The 18,146-nt window shown below is 42.6% G+C and overlaps 4 protein-coding genes across 15 annotated transcripts in view; 2 read left to right on the forward strand and 2 right to left on the reverse strand.

Moving 5' to 3' along the window:
- Positions 1-1,883, reverse strand: part of TTC3 (tetratricopeptide repeat domain 3) — a 58,619-nt gene extending 56,736 nt beyond the window's left edge. For all 8 annotated transcript variants that reach the window (XR_014957201.1, XM_085587151.1, XM_085587169.1 and 5 more), the window contains exons 1-2: positions 1,838-1,883; positions 43-119 (exon numbers count right to left, since the gene is read on the reverse strand). Coding sequence is in view for 7 of the 8 variants with exons in the window: in XM_085587151.1 (XP_085443277.1) it covers positions 43-108 (66 nt within the window). In the remaining variant the exon portion in view is untranslated. The remainder of the gene's footprint in view (positions 1-42; positions 120-1,837) is intronic.
- An 80-nt stretch (positions 1,884-1,963) lies between these two features.
- On the forward strand, positions 1,964-4,812 carry PIGP (phosphatidylinositol glycan anchor biosynthesis class P). 2 transcript variants are annotated; one of them, XM_077781704.2, is made up of 5 exons: positions 1,964-2,019; positions 2,393-2,493; positions 3,313-3,385; positions 3,844-3,962; positions 4,195-4,812. In XM_077781704.2, exons 2-5 carry the CDS (start codon positions 2,412-2,414, stop codon positions 4,323-4,325), a joined length of 405 nt encoding a protein of 134 aa, XP_077637830.1. In that variant the 5' UTR covers positions 1,964-2,019; positions 2,393-2,411; the 3' UTR covers positions 4,326-4,812. The 2 variants fall into 2 exon arrangements, with proteins under 2 accessions (XP_077637830.1, XP_077637829.1); XM_077781703.2 differs by lacking the exon at positions 1,964-2,019 and having other exon boundaries at positions 2,066-2,493.
- Positions 4,679-16,477, reverse strand: RIPPLY3 (ripply transcriptional repressor 3). 3 transcript variants are annotated; one of them, XR_014957241.1, is made up of 6 exons: positions 16,049-16,477; positions 15,161-15,221; positions 14,247-14,314; positions 9,699-13,368; positions 7,650-7,761; positions 4,679-5,607 (listed from the first exon to the last, which is right to left on the reverse strand). XR_014957241.1 is itself a non-coding variant. In XM_085587303.1 (5 exons), exons 1-4 carry the CDS (start codon positions 16,108-16,110, stop codon positions 13,257-13,259), a joined length of 303 nt encoding a protein of 100 aa, XP_085443429.1. In that variant the 5' UTR covers positions 16,111-16,477; the 3' UTR covers positions 4,679-7,761; positions 9,699-13,256. The 3 variants fall into 3 exon arrangements, 1 of the variants encoding a protein (XP_085443429.1); XR_014957240.1 differs by having other exon boundaries at positions 4,679-8,397; XM_085587303.1 differs by having other exon boundaries at positions 4,679-7,761.
- HLCS (holocarboxylase synthetase) overlaps positions 8,823-18,146 on the forward strand; it is a 157,972-nt gene continuing 148,648 nt past the window's right edge. Inside the window, exons 1-2 of one of the 2 annotated variants that reach the window (XM_085587226.1) lie at positions 8,823-9,051; positions 14,039-14,090. In XM_085587226.1, the coding sequence (XP_085443352.1) occupies positions 8,969-9,051; positions 14,039-14,090 (135 nt within the window). In that variant the 5' untranslated portion in view covers positions 8,823-8,968. Of the gene's footprint in view, positions 9,052-10,583; positions 10,724-14,038; positions 14,091-18,146 lie in introns of those variants that run through there. The other variant, XM_085587228.1, reaches the window with a different exon arrangement.

An 18,146-nucleotide genomic window follows, 5' to 3' on the forward strand; every position in this document is an offset into this window, starting at 1 on the left:
GAACATCCTGCAAGTTTCCCATCAAGCTCCAACCCCTCTTACCAGATCCAAGGAGGCCGGACCACCTCCAAAAAGAGCCGCTACAAAGGTGGACAGAGGACCAGCCATGGCACATCACCCTGGGAGAAAAGGAGGGTGAAAACACACCAGAGAGACAAACTCAGGAGCTGGGCCACACTTCCAACAGCCACGGCGCTAAAGCTCACTCTGCTGCTCTTGTTAAACTCTGGGCAAGTTCAGCTTAACGCTGAGCAAGCCATCCTAAACCCGGCTGGAAGCTCAGGCAGCGACTGACTCTGATCTACACCGCGACAGGAGCCCGGGCCCTGCCCCACGGCTGCATCCCGGAGATCACGGCTGCATCCCGGGCTGCATCCCAGGAATCACGGCTGCATCCCGGGAATCACGGCTGCACCCCCGGGATCACGGCTGCACCCCCAGGATCACGGCTGCATCCCGGGAATCACGGCTGCATCCCGGGCTGCATCCCCGGGAATCACGGCTGCATCCCCGGGATCGCGGCTGCATCCCGGGAATCACGGCTGCACCCCCGGGATCACGGCTGCATCCCCGGGAATCACGGCTGCATCCCGGGAATCACGGCTGCACCCCCGGGAATCACGACTGCATCCCGGACTGCATCCCGGGAATCACGACTGCATCCCGGACTGCATCCCGGGAATCACGGCTGCATCCCGGGAATCACGGCTGCATCCCGGGAATCACGGCTGCATCCCGGGAATCACGGCTGCACCCCCGGGAATCACGACTGCATCCCGGACTGCATCCCGGGAATCACGGCTGCATCCCGGGAATCACGGCTGCATCCCGGGAATCACGGCTGCATCCCGGGAATCACGGCTGCACCCCCGGGAATCACGACTGCATCCCGGACTGCATCCCGGGAATCACGACTGCATCCCGGACTGCATCCCGGGAATCACGGCTGCATCCCGGGAATCACGGCTGCATCCCGGGAATCACGGCTGCATCCCGGGAATCACGGCTGCACCCCCGGGAATCACGGCTGCACCCCCGGGAATCACGGCTGCACCCCCGGGAATCACGGCTGCATCCCGGACTGCATCCCCGGGATCACGGCTGCATCCCGGACTGCATCCCGGGAATCACGACTGCATCCCGGACTGCATCCCGGGAATCACGGCTGCATCCCGGGAATCACGGCTGCACCCCCGGGAATCACGGCTGCACCCCCGGGAATCACGGCTGCATCCCGGACTGCATCCCCGGGATCACGGCTGCACCCCCGGGAATCAAGGCTGCACCCCCGGGAATCACGGCTGCATCCCCGGGATCACGGCTGCACCCCCGGGATTACGGCTGCACCCCCGGGAATCACGGCTGCATCCCGGGAATCACGGCTGCACCCCCGGGAATCACGGCTGCATCCCGGGAATCACGGCTGCACCCCCGGGAATCACGGCTGGATCCCGGGAATCACGGCTGCACCCCCGGAATCACGGCTGCATCCCGGGATGCCGAACACCCCGCCCCGTCCCTGCAGCTCCCGGGCTCCCCCCTCCGCCGCCACCCGATCCCGGAAAACCGCGGGCTCGCCGCTCGCGTGGATTATCCTGCCAAAGGGGAGAAGGGGACGCCGTCCGTGCCGGTGCTCCCAGAGCCCGGAGATGCTCACGGCACCGCGTGTGCGGCCCGGGGCGCGCTCACGGTGCCGGGCACAAACCGGGGCTTCCGGGCTGGGCGAGGCGCGGGGTAAGGCGGCCGAGCGGCCACCGCTCCGTCCCTCCTGTATCGCTCCGTCCTTGTATCCCTGTATCCCTCCATCCCGGTATCCATGCCCGGATCCCGCACGCACCGCTCCGATCCCGCTGCTGCCGCGGCGCCGCCGCTCCCGCCGCCCCGGCGCGCCCCGCCCGCCGGACGCACCGCCCATTGGCCGCCCGCCCTCTGACGTCACGGGCCGCGGCCAATCGGCGGGCCGTGCGCCTGCGCGCGTGGCCGGATGCAGGCGGCGCGGTGGCGGATGGGGGAGCGGGGGTAGGGAGCGCCTTCCTCCCCCATCATCATCATTATCATCATCATCCTCCTCCTCCTCCTCCTCCTCCTCCTCCTCCTCCTCCTCCTCCTCCTCCTCCTCCTCCTCCTCCTCCTCCTCCTCCTCCTGCTGGGCCAGGCTGTGGACAGCAAAGGGGCAGAGCCGGGCGCGGGGAGAAGGGAGGGGTGCGGCCCCCGCAGCCGCGGGTACAGGGGCCCCCCCACAGCGCTCCCTTATCTCTACTGTCCCTTATCTATCTCTGCTATCCCTTATCTATCTCTGCTATCCCTTATCTCTGCTATCCCTTATCTATCTCTGCTATCCCTTATCTATCTCTGCTACCCTCGTGTCCCGTTCTCCGCCCTCCCCGCGAAGTTAAAGGCAAGAGCCCAGCATGGTTGAGAACTCTCCGGCCCCGCTGCCAGAAAGGGCAATTTACGGATTTGCGCTTTTTTTGGGCTCGTGGTTTGGCTTCAGTGAGTATCGCGCAGCCGAATCCATCACCCCGCAGTGCTGCTTTGCTTTCCCGTTTAAATCCGTTTTTTTTACTCGAATCACGCTCATTTTCACATTCACTAAGCGCTGGAGGTAGTTGTGGTGTTACCTTCCCCACCAAAAAAATGAAAAAAAAAAAAATAATCTGGTCAACAGAAGTGTAAAATATTTTAGGTTCCATCAGCTTTTCCCTGCTGATGTGATGGGTTCTTCTTTTCACTGGGGATCCAGGGTTTGAGAGGGTAGAAAACACTTTTCCAGCACAAGAAAAGGCGCTGCGAATATCCTTCAGTGCAGGATCCTGCTGTGGGTGTGTGGCACCGTCGGGCAGTGAGAAACGAGGGGGAGTTGGGCTCAACTCCCCCCCAAGAAGAATCAGGAAGGATTTTCAGTAATTTTCATTACAGTTCCATCCAAACACTACAATTCCACCCGGTTTTCTTCCCATTAAATGACCTCTGTGAGATCATTCTCTGCTTTAATAGTATCTCTGTTCAGATTCCTTTGGTTTCTTTTTATTGAGGTGCTTGGGGGTGGTTTTGTTGGTTTTTTTTTTTTTTCTTTATTGTTCTGCAGTTTAATTTGGAGTAAATTCTTGTCTGTCTTCATAGGAAATCAGAAATTAAATGTTAAAGCAAGTACAAAACTGATCCCGTGTAACCTGGGGCTGGGCAGGATTTGTCTCTGAGAGGCAAATTCTGCAATCTTTTGGGAGAGGTATTTTAGTTTAAATAAAAGCAAAACTTAGGAAGTCTAAAACACCATCAGTCTTATTGTGACTTTTTGATTTTGTTGTGCAGTTTTGTACCTTATCTGGGCTTATATTCCTGAGACTTGGCTCTTCTCCCTGGGACTGACATACTGGCCTCAAAAGTAAGTTCAGCCAATAAAATAAATTTAATCTTAGTTATTTTCAAATAAAAAACTTTATTTTTAAATAAGGGCCTAGAAAAAAATCAATTTTCCCCTGCTGATAAAGAATTGTAATGTTTCTAAAGCATTTTTAAAATGTAGCTAAGGTGAAAAGGTTTTGTTGTGCCATGAAATAAATAATATTGGGATGCTTTAGGATAAATTTGACATTTTGCTTTTTAGGAAGTCTGCTAGTGGAAATACAGTAAAATGTAGGGCATAATTAAACAATAAAGACCTTTTTGAAGGAATTTATCTGATGGTTTATCAGTAGCTCCAGTGGAATCAGGATTCATAATCAGAGGTGCTGCTGCTTTTCCTCTTGTAGAAATTCATCACAGGTACAATGCCAACAATTAAAGCCAATTCATTAGTAGGCATTTGTTACTAAATATAAAATTTCAAATCCTTTTTTTCAGGTACTGGGCAGTTGCTCTGCCAGTTTATCTCCTGGTGGCTGTGGGAATTGGTTATATTTTGCTTTTTGGGATTAACATGATGAGCACAGCTCCACTCAACTCCACTCACACCATCACAGGTGATTTTACTGCTTATTGAAAAGTTGGATCCTTCACTGAGAATTCTAGAAATCTATAGAGGATAAACCCCGAAATTTAAGCCTTTAAATATTTGATTTATTGGAAGCCCTGGTGGGGTTTTCAGCGTCCTTTAAAGTAAGCTAAATTTGTAGTGCTGCCTTATAAAATTATATCATATTCTTGGAAGAAAAGGACCTGGAAACCATGAAATGCTCTCCTTATCTTTTGTAGATAACTTTGCAAAAAAGCAGCAGCAGAAGAAATTCCAGGAGGAGGCAATTCCAGCCCTGAGAGATATTCCCATCAGTGAAGTCAACAGGATGTTTTTTCTCCCTGAAAAAGGCATCTGCAATAGCAGATAGTTGTTACTAAAATCTGTTTGGACAAAGGATTGATAAAAATTACTGAGGGACGATTAAAACCTCTCCAAGCTAAAAAAAAAAAAAAACTCTTTCAGCTTTTTTTCCCCTGAATTTCTAATTAAATTCATATGGCTTCATTATTATTATTATTATTATTATTATTATTATGCACCTTATTAACCTGCATTGCTCTGAAAATTATGCCCCAGTCATTTATCTGGTTGTTCTTTAAAAATTAAAAAAGTGGGTTGAAAAGTGTTCTGTTACTTGCAGCTTTTTGCTTAGAATTCCCCTCTGAGCGGGGAAAAAAAGCAGCTTTTAGACAGTTTAATTCTATTTTTTTTTTAAATTCAGGGAGAGAAAAATGTGTTTTGCCAGTCAAACACTTGAGGATCTTTTTCAATTATTAACTGGAAGTGTTTGCATTGTAAATATATCATTTGCCTTTGTAAATATTAATAAAATGTGACTGATTTTTCCATCTTCACCATTTTCCTGTGATTCTGGGAGGTTTCTCCTGGGTTGAGGTGATAAATTCTCCATTTTCCTTCACAAAATTCTTTATTCAGCCAAACCTGTTGATCCCCCCACCCCCCCAAAATATCAGATTTACCGAGTTACCAAAAATAATAAAGGTGGGTTGTGAAGATTTGCTGAAACAAGGCTTGAAATTACTTCTTTAAACTTATTTTTAAGAACACTGACAACAAAGTTCAAGGGAGTAGCAGGAAATAGAGGAAGTGACAGGTCCATGCTGTTAAAACCCAAGGTTAAGTGGCTCAGATGTTTTTTAAACAGTGAATTTTGCTTCACAAAAATAAACAGTGAAGTTTATTTCCCTTCTCCCAGGTGTCACAAATTCCGGTATCTCCAGGACTCAATGTTATTTAGGTCTTTTATAAAGCCCAGAACCTCATTATTTATTAACCCTGTAACCAACTTCAGCAGAGAATTGAGTTTAAAATGTTATTATTTCATTGAAGGATAATAAAATTTTGAGAATTTGCCTGAAGAATCTATGTCAATTCTTTAGAAATCTGTCAAAATTATCATCAGCTGCTCTGGAATTTTTTAAGACTTGGTTAACGATCATTTTGGTATGAATGTAGATCTGAAGTTGGTTTTTCTGGCTGAATTTGGAGGAAAAATCTCCTTGTTCAGTATTCCAGGTGGGATTTGTTCTGGTTTGATTTTGGCACAGTGCTAGTGCCCTTATGGAAAGTCAGCCTCCCAAAATGAGTGCTGTGGGATGTGGTCAGGAACAGAGCAGGGCAGGCTGGAGCTTAAAAACAAAGGGGAAAAAAAACTTTATTACACACACAGAATTTAGGATGGAAACTTTCTAAAACATTTCTACTAAAACACAGTGCGACACAACTTTGCATTTCTGATTAAGTTACTACTCTTTAGATGAAAAAATATTAGTTTACAACTACAATAAAAGGAACACACTGAATTTAGGATGGAAACTTTCTAAAACATTCCTACTTAATTTCTACTGAAACGCAGTGAGACACAACTTTGGATTTCTGATGGTTACTACTCTTTAGATTATTAATTTTTCGTTTATTAAGGGAGAGAGGAGTCTCTCCTGTGCCATAGACCCCCAGGAAACACAATTGCAACTTTTTGTGTTTCCATGTCACACGTGGCAGAGAAAATCTGCTTTGTGACATCTTTTTTTATGTGATAGTGCTTTTATTACTGGACTAAAACTGCTCATTGGGTTCTCTTTTAACGATGTTTTGAAGGACTAAAAGAGAACAGTTTCTCATTTTTGGGACAACAGTCCCCCCCATGTTTTCTCCTCTCCTGGGGGTGATGGTCTTGAAAAGAGAGATCTTCATCCCTGAAGATTGAGGGCACCACCACACCCTCCTCGTTTTTTTTTTTTTAATGTTTACTTTTGCACTTTTTTTGGCTTAAGTTATTGTATCTTTCTAAAAATGCAGTCTCTGTGTTGCAGGAGAAAGTTGGTTCAGTCTGTGGTTATACAAGAAAAGTCCAGCCAAGGCCACTCCATCATCTCCTCCCACCTCAGATTTTTTCCCCATCTCTTTTTGACATCTCAGGTTCCACCCTGGCTTCTCTTCTCTTTCAGATTAAGGAGTGTGAAAAATGCATGTTTTATGATTGGCTTTCCACAAATATTACGGTGAATATTAACTATGTAATGTTAGAAAGTTATGCTGTATTAAATCTCTTAAGTAGTGTGTTATATATTTTGAGGTTATAACACAGTGTTAAAATAGAAACTATGCTGTGTAAGATAGTTTTTAACTAGCTCAAGAAAAAGATGAGATAATCAAGGAACTCCTCACACAGATAACAGAGACAGGGCCCATAAAGAATTACAGCCTCCTCATCAGAAAAGAAACATTCTCCCACCTGCTCTCAGTCTTTATGGAACCACCAGGATTAGGGGGAAGAAGTTGACAAAAACCAGAAAAGTTCTTAATTTGCAAGGAATTTCTGCATCATGTATGAGATATATGAATATGCAACAGGCTGTTGCTTTTAAGGGTTATTCCTTTGTTCACAAGGCCTGGTTTTGGCAGCTCAGTGCCCAAAAACATCTGGACGTCTGTAATTCTTTGTTTCTTATTGTCTTGTGATTGTCCTAACTCAAAATTTTTATTACTCTAATTGTACTACTGTTTTTATAACCATTTAATTATTATTAATAAACTTTTAAACTTTTAAAACCTAAGTGATTGGCACTTTTCACATCCCCTAAGAGCTCTCTGCTTTCAACTCCTTGTGTTCATTCTCAAAAGCGTGTCCAATACTTTCAGTAGTTACTCTAAGTGTCACTATCTAAACTTAACTACTAATTAGTTTGACCCCAACTTCCTGAAAAAAATCTCACTTCCTTGTCAAACTAAGCCAGATTAAAACACCTCCTTATTGAAGGAAAAAAAAAAAAGCTTTTTCAACATTTCACTTTGAAATACTGAATTTTAGTTGTGTTGGCACGTGGGGGCATTGTATAAAAATGAATTTGTGTCTAAATTAGAACAGCACTGGTTTGTGTGGTAGTTTTGGGTTATTAATGAAGTTTTGGGGTTTTCTTTGCTGTTGTTTCTTAACTCTGCCACGATCCTTTCCTTTTATGAATTTTCAGTTTCATTAGTGATTTAATTTCCATTAAATCATGATTTGATGACCAGCAAACACAAAGATGTGTTGACTCTTTTGTCACTCCTCTAATCCCATTCTAGACATTGAAGTATTGACTGCAATCTTTTTCTTTTTTTTTTTTTTCCCTGTGTATTTTCCACCCTTTTTGCTTCCTGAGAGAGCAATTTCATCTGGAATTCCGACCTGACACCGAGTGAAGGCCACATTTGGGATCATTTGATGGAAGGATTAATTCAGTGCCTTGTCAAGGATGCCCAAATCCCTCCAGGATCAAGGAAAGCTACTGGAAAACGCCCTGAGAAAACACAAATGAAAGGATGTAAACCTTGGGCAAAGGTTGGATCAGAGATTAATTTAATTTCTCTGCAGACCCCACAATGATGGGAGGAGCAAGAGGGAGGAGGCCAAGGGGGGCTGTTTGTTCAAGGAAAACTTGCAGGGGTGAAACTCAACCTTTGCTTTTCTGTCACTGCTGCTTCAAAGACACCGTGGTGATCTTTTCTTCACCTTGGCCACGTTTGACACTTCAGAAATTGCCTCTGGGAGCAAAATCAAACCAGGTGATAGTGGGGTTCTGGGGTTAAAATATGGATTTTGGGGAATTGGGGGATCTACAGGTCTTGCCTGTGACTGTGAGTAAGAAGATACACAGCTCTGCTAAGAGTAAAGGAGATTTTTATCTATAGATTTATATAAATTTTGCCTTAGGTGTTGAGGAAAAAAAATCCCCCACATGATTAACGGTGGTGCCTTTCTTTACAAAACACCCCTGGATATCAGGTGTCCATTATTCTCAGAGCCTGAGGGGAAACTAAGTAAATAAAAGGCAAAAAAAAAAAAAAAAAAAAAAACAACAAAACAACCTCAAAATTTGCCCTTATTTTCACCTTTTTGCCTTACTGGTAGAGTTCAATCCACTGCATTGTCCCTGCTGGAATAAAGCCAGGGATAAAAATTCAGTTTTGCATTTAAATGCAACTTTTTATGTTCTCCTGTGGTTTTTCTCCTGTTGGGAAAGGGAAAGGGAAAGGGAAAGGGAAAGGGAAAGGGAAAGGGAAAGGGAAAGGGAAAGGGAAAGGGGAAGGGAAAGGGAAAGGGAAAGAGAAAGGGAAAGGGAAAAGGGAAAGGGAAAGGGGAAGGGAAAGGGAAAGGGGAAGGGAAAGGGAAAGGGAAAGGGAAAGGGGAAGGGAAAGGGAAAGGGAAAGGGAAAGGGAAAGGGAAAGGGGAAAGGGGAAGGGAAAGGGACAGGGAAAGGGGAAGGGAAAGGGAAAGGGAAAGGGAAAAGGGAAAGGGGAAGGGAAAGGGACAGGGAAAGGGGAAGGGGAAGGGGAAGGGGAAGGGAAAGGGACAGGGAAAGGGATCACCATGAAATAACGGAGGTGCCTGGGTTGCCATGGAATGGAGCTGTGCCAAAGGGGAGATTGGAGCTGCCAAATTTGTGTGTCTCTCTTCTTTCTATCTTGGCAGGAAAGGGAAGGATTATAAAAAGATGAAGTGTGAAGATGCTCCAAGGGCTGGAGGGAGGAAAGGCTGGCACAGCTGGGATTGTTCACCTGCACAGGAGAAGCTTTGGGCTGAGCTCAGGGTGAGCCCCAGGAAAGCTGGAGAGAGACAATTTCCAGGCATGGAGGGACAGGACACAGGGAATGGCTCCCACTGCCAGAGGGCAGGGCTGGGTGGGATTTTGGAAATTGGGAATTGTTCCCTGGCAGGGTGGGCAGGGGCTGGGGTGGAATTCCCAGAGCAGCTGGGGCTGCCCCTGGATCCCTGGGGCAGGTTGGACACTGGGGCTGGAGCAGCCTGGGACAGTGGGAGGTGTCCCTGCCATGGATGAGCTTTAAGGTCCCTCCCAATCCAAACCATTCCATGATTTCTCTTGAGTTGAGCAGATAAACTTTTGCTGTTCCCTAAAGCATTGTCCAGACCATCCCAAAATTCTTTGGAGCATAAGGAATTCTGCCAGCTTCACTGGATCATCTCAAACACCCCCTGTGGTTGGGCAGAGGGAGAAAGGAGCAAGGACAACCCAAGACCCCCTGATATAAAATAAAAAGCTCTAATATTAATATTTAATATTCATCCTGGGACACATCTGTGCTAGGGGATCTATAAACACAAAAAATGCAACAAGTTTCTCTGAACTTCAGTTTCATTTGTGGGTGGAAATCATAAAATGTTTCTGCCTTACAAACAAAACATTTGACTGATCTTGTGTAAATATATTTTGTTCACCTTTCTTGTGGGCCTGAGTTGGTGAAATGTTGAATTCAGAGTCCTGCTTGCTGAGTCCTGTTGTATTTCCAGTCAGCTTTCACCCAGCTGGGATGAATGGGGCGTTTTGTATCTCTCCATTCAGGAACTTTCTGTTTTTCTGAGGAGAAAGTTTTGGAAGGATTCAGTTTTCTTCTGCCAGTTCCCTCCCAGAGGGGCTGCCAGAGTCAGTTTTGTTGGGATGCTGTGCTGTGGATGAAAAGCAGCTGAGAGATGAAGCCAGTGCAGAATAAATAACATTAAATAGGAAATGTTTCAGTGAATTGGCTGGAGTTTGTCTCTGCAGCTCAGAAAGCTGCTGTTGGGAATATTGCCTTTTCTCAGTCCTACTCTGTTGTCATTCTCCCTGTATAAATGTAATTTAGGAGAGAAAAAAAATCCTGTGATAATTCTTTTTCTCTTAATCCAAATTAATCCTGTGTTACATTTAGAAAAAAACACATTCCTGTGTCATGTAAGGATATGCTTCCCTTGGATATTTGTGTCTTTCAGAGGAAGGATATTCAAGGAAGCAGAATTCAAGACCGCTGTATGGAAATCAACTTTAATTATCATTTTTCATACAGGAGGAATTTGAAATTGTAGAGGTTTTGTGGTGGCACCCCTGTGGCAGGGAATAAAAAGTTGCTCTTTGCTGCCATCATTTTAAGGAATAGAAAATGAAAGCAGCAAAGCTGTATCGGGGAATAACAAGTTGCTTTTTGCTGCCATCTTTTTAAGGAATAGAAAATGAAAGCAGCAAAATTGTATCAGGGAATAACAAGTTGCTTTTTGCTGCCATCATCTTAGGGAATGGAAAGTGAAAGCAGCATTGACTGGAAGTGTTGCAGCTGAATTCCCAAGGGAAGGTTTTTGTGGCACAGAGAACCCGAGCCAAGAATTCCAGCTGCTCCCAGCCTTGCCTTTGAAGTGCTCCACTCACCCTAAACTCCTTTAGGGGATGCTTTGATGGATGGTGCTGAGGTCACCCTGGGATTGCAGATGAGGTAAAAAAATCAGAAGTGGGAACTGAAAGTTCCCTGCAGCTGAATGCCAGTTTACTTTGGGGCTTAATTATTAACAAGCTGGGACCTCAGTAACTTTTTGGGTCATCACAGAGCAGTGAAATCATCCTGGATGCTCTTCTGTTTGCTTTTGCTGCAGACTAAATAATGAGGAAGCTGGAGCATTAGTAAATAAAAATAAATAGATTTAAAATTTAAGAATTAAATTTTAAAAAGCAAATACAATTTAAAATAAATACAATTATTTTAGGATATCTTGTGAAATACTGAAATTATCTGTGTTTGGAGATGTGGAAATGAATCTAAAAGCTGAATTTTCCTTTGTCATTCTGGGGTTTCAATTTCAACTCATTCTTGTCATTCCCAATATGGCAGGATGTTGTCTCCTGGTGTATATTTAATTAACGAGCCTCTTTTGAGTTTGCAAGAGGAGATCTTAAAAAAAATCCTTCATTCTAATAGGTTCATTCATTTGGTATCTGAATTTTTCCAGACTTAAAATGTGTGGCACTCCTTTGTTTGCCAGTACCTGACTGAGAGGAGGGGCTGGGACACAATTCCAGGGCTTCTGAAAAGTGTCTGACCTTATCTCACAACCACCTGAGGTGCAGGCAAGGTCAAAAATCTGGAATTCTGCGTTTGCTTTGTCTCTGGTGTGAAATACAAAGTTGTGTTTCTTGTCAGGTAAATACAGGCAAACTGTGTAATTGTAATTGTGAAATGTGTGGAGCAGGGCCATGGGAGAGTGATAAAAATGAGTTCTGATAAACAACCAAGGAAATCATGGAAGAAGGCTTTTGAACCAATCTTTTGTTTGCAAATAACAATTATAAGTCTTGAGCTGTTTTGCAATAAGAACTTTTGAATTATAACTCTAGAATGTTGCTCAGTATTAAGGATTTTAAACTGTAGCTTTAAAATGTATAAGTCTTGAGTTGTTTCGTCACAAGAACTTTTGAATTATGACTTTAGAATGTTGCTGAGTACTAAGGATTTTAAACTGTAGCTTTAGAATGTGTAAAGGATTTAAACAAAAAGGGAAGTGACTCTATCCCAAGCTCCTGGAGATGGAAGATAGACATCAAGGTTGCTGATTAATAATTTCAAAAGGGGAAGTGGGACATCACTGCTCTAGATTAATGATCCTAGAAAACAGAAGTTGGACCCCACCACCTGCACACACATCCTGGGATGCACACAGCAGAGTACAGAAATTGGAAAGGAACCAGGCATCACCATCACAGATTTATGATCCTAAAGCACACAATTGTGATGTCAAAATGTAGAAATAGAGACTGCCAAAAGCTCATGGAAGAAATGGAAAATGTACACAGTAGAGTATAGAAATTGGAAAGGAACCAGGCATCACCAGCACAGATTTATGATCCTAAAGCACAGAATTGTGATGTCAAAATGTAGAAATGGAAACTGCTGAAAGCTCGCGTAAAAATTGGGAAATAAAAACTGCAGAAAGCTCATGGAAGAAATGGGGAAATAGAAACCACTGGGAAAAGCTTATGAATATGCATGAATATGATCAATAAATATCAGCAAGCCCAACAATCAGTGTACAGTTGTTCCCCCACCACTGTACCCAGCACTGTCTTTGCTCATAGGTTACCACATTAATTAATAAATTGAATAACTGCTTCATTAATTAGCTGAGTCAAGCTTCTCATTTCTAACACTGGGGAAACCATGGCAGTTTTGGTTGGAGTTAAGGAACATTAAAAATAAAATATATTAAACCTAGTGGGGGCAAATATTTAATATTTGAGGTGTTTAGAGGTGTTGGTAGCAAGGCAAGTGCTGAGAAACTCTCTGAGCATGGAAAACATTGTGGGGAAGGCAAAGCAGGTGCCACTTAATGCACGTTTTAATGTGGTATTAAATTAAAATGTGGGTTTTAATCAAGGCTGATTTTTTTCCTGGCTGGCAAAAGGTTACAGGAGGGAAAATTGATAAGAAGAGAATGGCAGAACCCCAGGAAATGTCACAAATGTTGGTAGAACCTGTGGGTTGTACTGGAAATGGGTGAGGCCAGCTGGGCATTCAGCATTTCTAGCAGAATAAATACATCCCATGGAGCCAGTAAGAAACATTTAAATAATTCCTCGCCTAATTTCAGTGTGTTTCAAAGCCTTTGGGTTGTTTTGGGGCTGTACATTACGTTATTCAGCCTCATAATAAATGAATTTTTCATTTTCTCAGGACTGTAGTATTTAAAATTAAGACTCAGTACAGTGCTCCCAATTTTCTTTATCTGTGCTATTGAAGTGAACCTGATTTAAACCTTTTGCAAAAGTCTCTAAAAACACAAAAGGATTTCCTCTCATTTTCCGGTGCTTTGACTCATTTTCCTTGGAAAGAGAATTATAAATAATTTCCTTTTGAGCTCTGCCAGATTTCTCTGTTGTCAGATGTTTTTATCTATACATTCCTGACAGTTCTCTTTGAAATTCTTCATTTTTTAATGTGGATTCTGGGTCTTTCAAGCCTCTTCCTCTTCCTCAGACTAAATATTATCATTGTAGAAGTGAATTGTGGCTTGTACAGGAAAACTGGCCAGAACCTTCTCTCCAATGTTAGCAAGAAACTTCTGGGATTTGGATTTGGGCAAATAAAGCCTGAGAAGAAGAAAACACGTTTTAAGAGAAAAAGTTAAACAGTGCAACACTTTCCCATCCAATCTAGCCTGAACATTAAAACTTATTTCTTAATTAATTAAATCTAGAATTAGGATCAGGATACCAGGGTTAGATTTGGGTTGGTGGCCTGAGGTACAGAGGTTGATTTTAGTGGATTTTGTGTTTCCAGGTGGAGGAGGAGGAGGTGTAGACTGATTTATGTATTTCAAAATCCACATTGTTTTGTATTACAATAATAAATGGCTCCTCTTGGTTTCACTTGGGCCAATTTCCAATGAAATCTGACAGCAGTTAAGGTCACCCAGAATTTCAGCTGCCACAGCTTTTAGAATAAAGGTTTGTAAAGAAAAGGGAGATTCCATTGATTTTCCTCCTCCAAAGGAAAATCCCAATTAGGAGTTTCCTAATGAGAGAATGCAAATATTGGTGAAGACCCTTATCAGTCCTCTGACCTTAACAAGCTTTATCTGGAGTTCAATTTTTCATCAAGAGCAAATTAAAGCAACCTCAAATCTGTACCAATCCCACTCCATTAGCAGCTGTTCCCATTCATTATTTGGGCTTAGTGAGCAATAAATGGAAACACAAATTAGGTGAGGCAAAAAATGGAGCTTTAAAATTACTTTTTCCTTATTTTCATCTTTTTTAGGCTCTGTTCAGCCTGGGCATCTTTGCTGAGGGATAAAAATCTGTGCAGTTTGGTGAGTAATTAAATTGTTACTAAAATGAGATATTTTCCAGGGACAAATTGATCCTTCTCCTGAGAAAGAAGGAGTTTCAGCTTTTTTTTCTTTCTTTTCTTTTTTTTTTTTTTTTTTTGGTCACTTTTCCTCTCTCAGGTGACAGGATTAACTCACCTCACTGGATGCTGGAACCCCAGGGCTCCTTTTGATCTCCAATTTATCCTTTCACCATCCATTTCTGGCTGGAAAGAGACACATTTATTAATTAGAATGGACTCAAAATGAAGATTTCACTTATTTTCTTTAGGGAACTGGAGAATTCCACAGCAATGTTGCTTTGTTTGCTTTTTCCTCTGAGTGGAATTCTTGACACCATCACTGTGGGTCTGTCCTCTTGTAAAAATAAAACCTCAGGACCTCTGTTGGTTGTGCCTCAATCTCTATTTTTGTTCCTTCAGCTTTCTCACCCAAGCAAGTAAAACTAAAAATCCCAGTGCATGTCAAAGCCAGACAGAGTTACTTTAAATTTCAATTTTCTGTTGATTTCCTCAGTGGTTTACTTATAGCAACATCCCTCCCAAAATAGCCAATAAATAAAATTATGCACATAAAAGCATGTTTTTAAAAGTAATTTTCACTTAAACTCTCCCTATATACAAAACACCACATCCAGATTATGCCCAGAGATTTCAAATTGAGGTTATTTATATATATATATATCTATAATTCAGCAAATATGAAGTGCTGTTAAAATGAGGGTTGTGTGGAGTAAGCAGTTGTTTCGGCAGCTCTTGATATTATATTAGTAATATAAATTATTGCTACATTATTATTACTTTATTACTACATCGTTATTACTAAATTAAATATATTAATAATCTATTAAGAAGAACTGATAATAATTCTATACATAACACTAAATTAGAGATACTCTCACCCATCACCATGCACAGAACTCAAATGAAACCATGTTTTTCCAGCACTAAAGAAATGCTTGAAAGAAAAAATGAGGAACTGACCAAGCCTGGCTTTCCATGTTCAATTCCTGCTTTTCCCCAAGGGTTTTTCCCCCCAAAATTTGCTCTCACCATTTGCTGGCTCTCCCCATCCCTTGCTGGGAGCATCCAGGGCCTCCACAAAGCAGAGCTGCTGGAAAATCAGGATACAAAGGAATTATGGAATATCCTGAGTTGGGAGGGACCACCAGCATCACGGGATCCAACTCCTGGCCCTGCACAGACCCCCAAAATCTCACCCTGTGCATCCCTGAAGCATTTCCATGTAGTAAATCTGATTTTTATGGCGATATTTGGCTTCTCCCCACACGCCAGCCACCCCCTGGCTCATTTTTTCACCAAGAGTTCCTTTCCCTTTAGGATCTCCCAGTTCCAAGTGAACTTGAGATGGTTTAAATAACACTGAAATCTTTTTATTCGTGCAGAAAAACCCCAAATTACTTCTCCCTGCCTCCCTCACAGATTCCCTGTGCTCACTGAGTGCCTGGTTATTTTTTGAGGCAGCAACTCCAGCATTAATCCAAGGAGAACAATCTGATCCCATTAGCCCAGATGGAGTGCTGGGTGCTGTGTCTGCCTTTTTTTGGTTGGGGTCACCACGATTCTGGATGTTTTTCCACCAGGATTTTCCATCTCTGGTGCTGTGCAATAGATCCAGCTGGAGAAATGGAAAAGCGCTTTCAAATAAACATAAAAATAATAACAATAAGGTTATCACAACCTTAATTTTAGTTCTGAAATGCTGGCTTAGAAGGAGGAAGTCTCAGCAAAACAAATAAAATAATGAAATTATTATAATAAAATGAATAAAATTAAAAATAATAATGATGCTTTTAGAAATACATTTTGTCCTTTACTCCTGATATTGACAAAAGTTTTTGGGATTCTAGTCGTTGGAATAATTCCATACTCACAGTTGGAGATTCCCCAGCTGGAAAAGCCTCCCTGGTCCTGCCTTACCTGCCCGGGAGCTGCGGGGAATCCCGGGAATGCCGGGAGCGGCTCCAGGCTGCTCCCTCCATGGGTTCGGATGTTCTGAAAGCTGGGAGGGAGAGGCTGTGAGCCCCTCCTGTGTGCGAGCTGCCAAAGAACACACCTAAAACAAACACGGCAAGAGCAGGGAAATGCCCGAAGGAGAGCTTTTCCCAAGGAGTTCACAGGTAGGACAGGCTCGCACCTTGGAGGCTGTTCCAGGGACAGCAATCCCAGGAAAACAGGGATCTTTCCTTTCCTTTCCTTTCCTTTCCTTTCCTTTCCTTTCCTTTCCTTTCCTTTCCTTTCCTTTCCTTTCCTTTCCTTTCCTTTCCTTTCCTTCCCTTCCCTTCCCTTCCCTTCCCTTCCCTTCCCTTCCCTTCCCTTCCCTTCCCTTCCCTTCCCTTCCCTTCCCTTCCCTTCCCTTCCCTTCCCTTCCCTTCCCTTCCCTTCCCTTCCCTTCCCTTCCCTTCCCTTTGCTGTTTTACTGACTGTGAATTTACAGAATTCTCAGGATTGTTGCACAATCAGGATTTGCTCTTTATTAAATACATTCTGTAAATGCACTTTTTGCACATCCTGGGAGAACTCATCCACATCCTGTCCTAGAAAAAAAAAAGTCCAAGTTCACATTAAACTTTCTTCAAAAATAATTTCATTTACTGACCACAGGTTATTTAGTGTGAATTGGGCACCTTCAGTCTAAATCTACTCCCTGCCATGTTTAAATACCTTGTGATATCTGTGAAGTTGTAAAGAAATCAATAGTGCCCTGTTGCAAATAAAAAATACATGCACAGTCTCAATCCCTTTGATCATTTCTGTACCAAAATCAGCACAATTAATAGAACAAAGAACACGGTGAATAATATTAAAAATCCAAAATATTTGTTAAAAAAACAGCACAGGTCCTGAGGAAAAATGGCAAACTTCTTAAGTGACCTGCAGTGTAATTAAATATCTTGCTAAATTACAGTCTGACCTCCACATATTTAATTTCAGCAGCTCTGTTTTGTTTAGTCCTGTTTTAACTTGTGAGTTGAAAGGAGGGAAGTTTGTACTGAAGAATTGATCTCTGTGCTCTTGCAATCAGATCTGGATGTGAGGATAATTGATTTATTCCTCTGCCACCATGGATATTAGTGCAGGACTAGAGCCTGAACTGCTGGAATTTAACACTCCAGAAGATGCAAAGTTATTCTCAATTAAATCTCTTGATAAAGCCTTGAAAGACCGAATTTATTACAAAATTATTGAAAATACAACTTTGGTGATAAAGCTGCAACATTATCAAATATAATTACTTGTAGAAAAAAGGTGAATATTATATTATAGTACTAATCAAGCAAACCACACAACTTTGGCATTTTTGTGGAAATCATTAACTAAAATCAGGTTCCTTTTTGCAGTAATTTTAATATAAGTTGCTTAATTTTAATATTTGGTGAAGAACACAGAATCAGAAAAGTTTTCTAAGATGTCAGGGGAATTATTCAGATCTCTGACATTACCTGGGAATAACTTTGATTGAACTTCTACAGAAAGATGAGCCCTGTGCTAATCATTTTGTGTTAATTAAAAATGGGTTTTATCTTTGTGAGGAATGGGTTTTATGCAGTTTTCTCATGAAGGCAACTGCTCATTTGCAGGAATAAAGGGTGCTCAACATAAATTGGTATATTTGGGGAACCTGGACATCTCTACAGCATTTACAGTTCTGAATAATATGTGATATTAAATAAGAAACCGCAGACACCGACAGCAGGAAAAGCTCCTCCCAGATAAATCCTTGGAAAAGCTTTTAAGGTGCAGAAGGAGGAGGAACCAGTTGGTCACAAAGCACAGCAAAATATTCCTGTAAAGTCAAAAGAGAAGCTCAGCCACTCCAAGGTTACAAATTTGGTTGATATTACTCCCTGTTTTTCCCAAGGCTTCCTTCCACCCTCTGTAAAGAGGAGCTGACTGACACGGTAATTTAATTTTAGAAAACTTATTTTAGTAAATTCCCTGGTGCACGCAAGGCCTTGGTTGAATAATAAAAATAATAATAACAACAGAACGTTTTCCCAATTTAAAATGCTGAACT

This window comes from Lonchura striata, chromosome 1 (genome assembly GCF_050655825.1).
Source record: "Lonchura striata isolate lonStrDom1 chromosome 1, ASM5065582v1, whole genome shotgun sequence".
In the NCBI taxonomy this organism is placed as follows: Eukaryota; Metazoa; Chordata; class Aves; order Passeriformes; family Estrildidae; genus Lonchura; species Lonchura striata.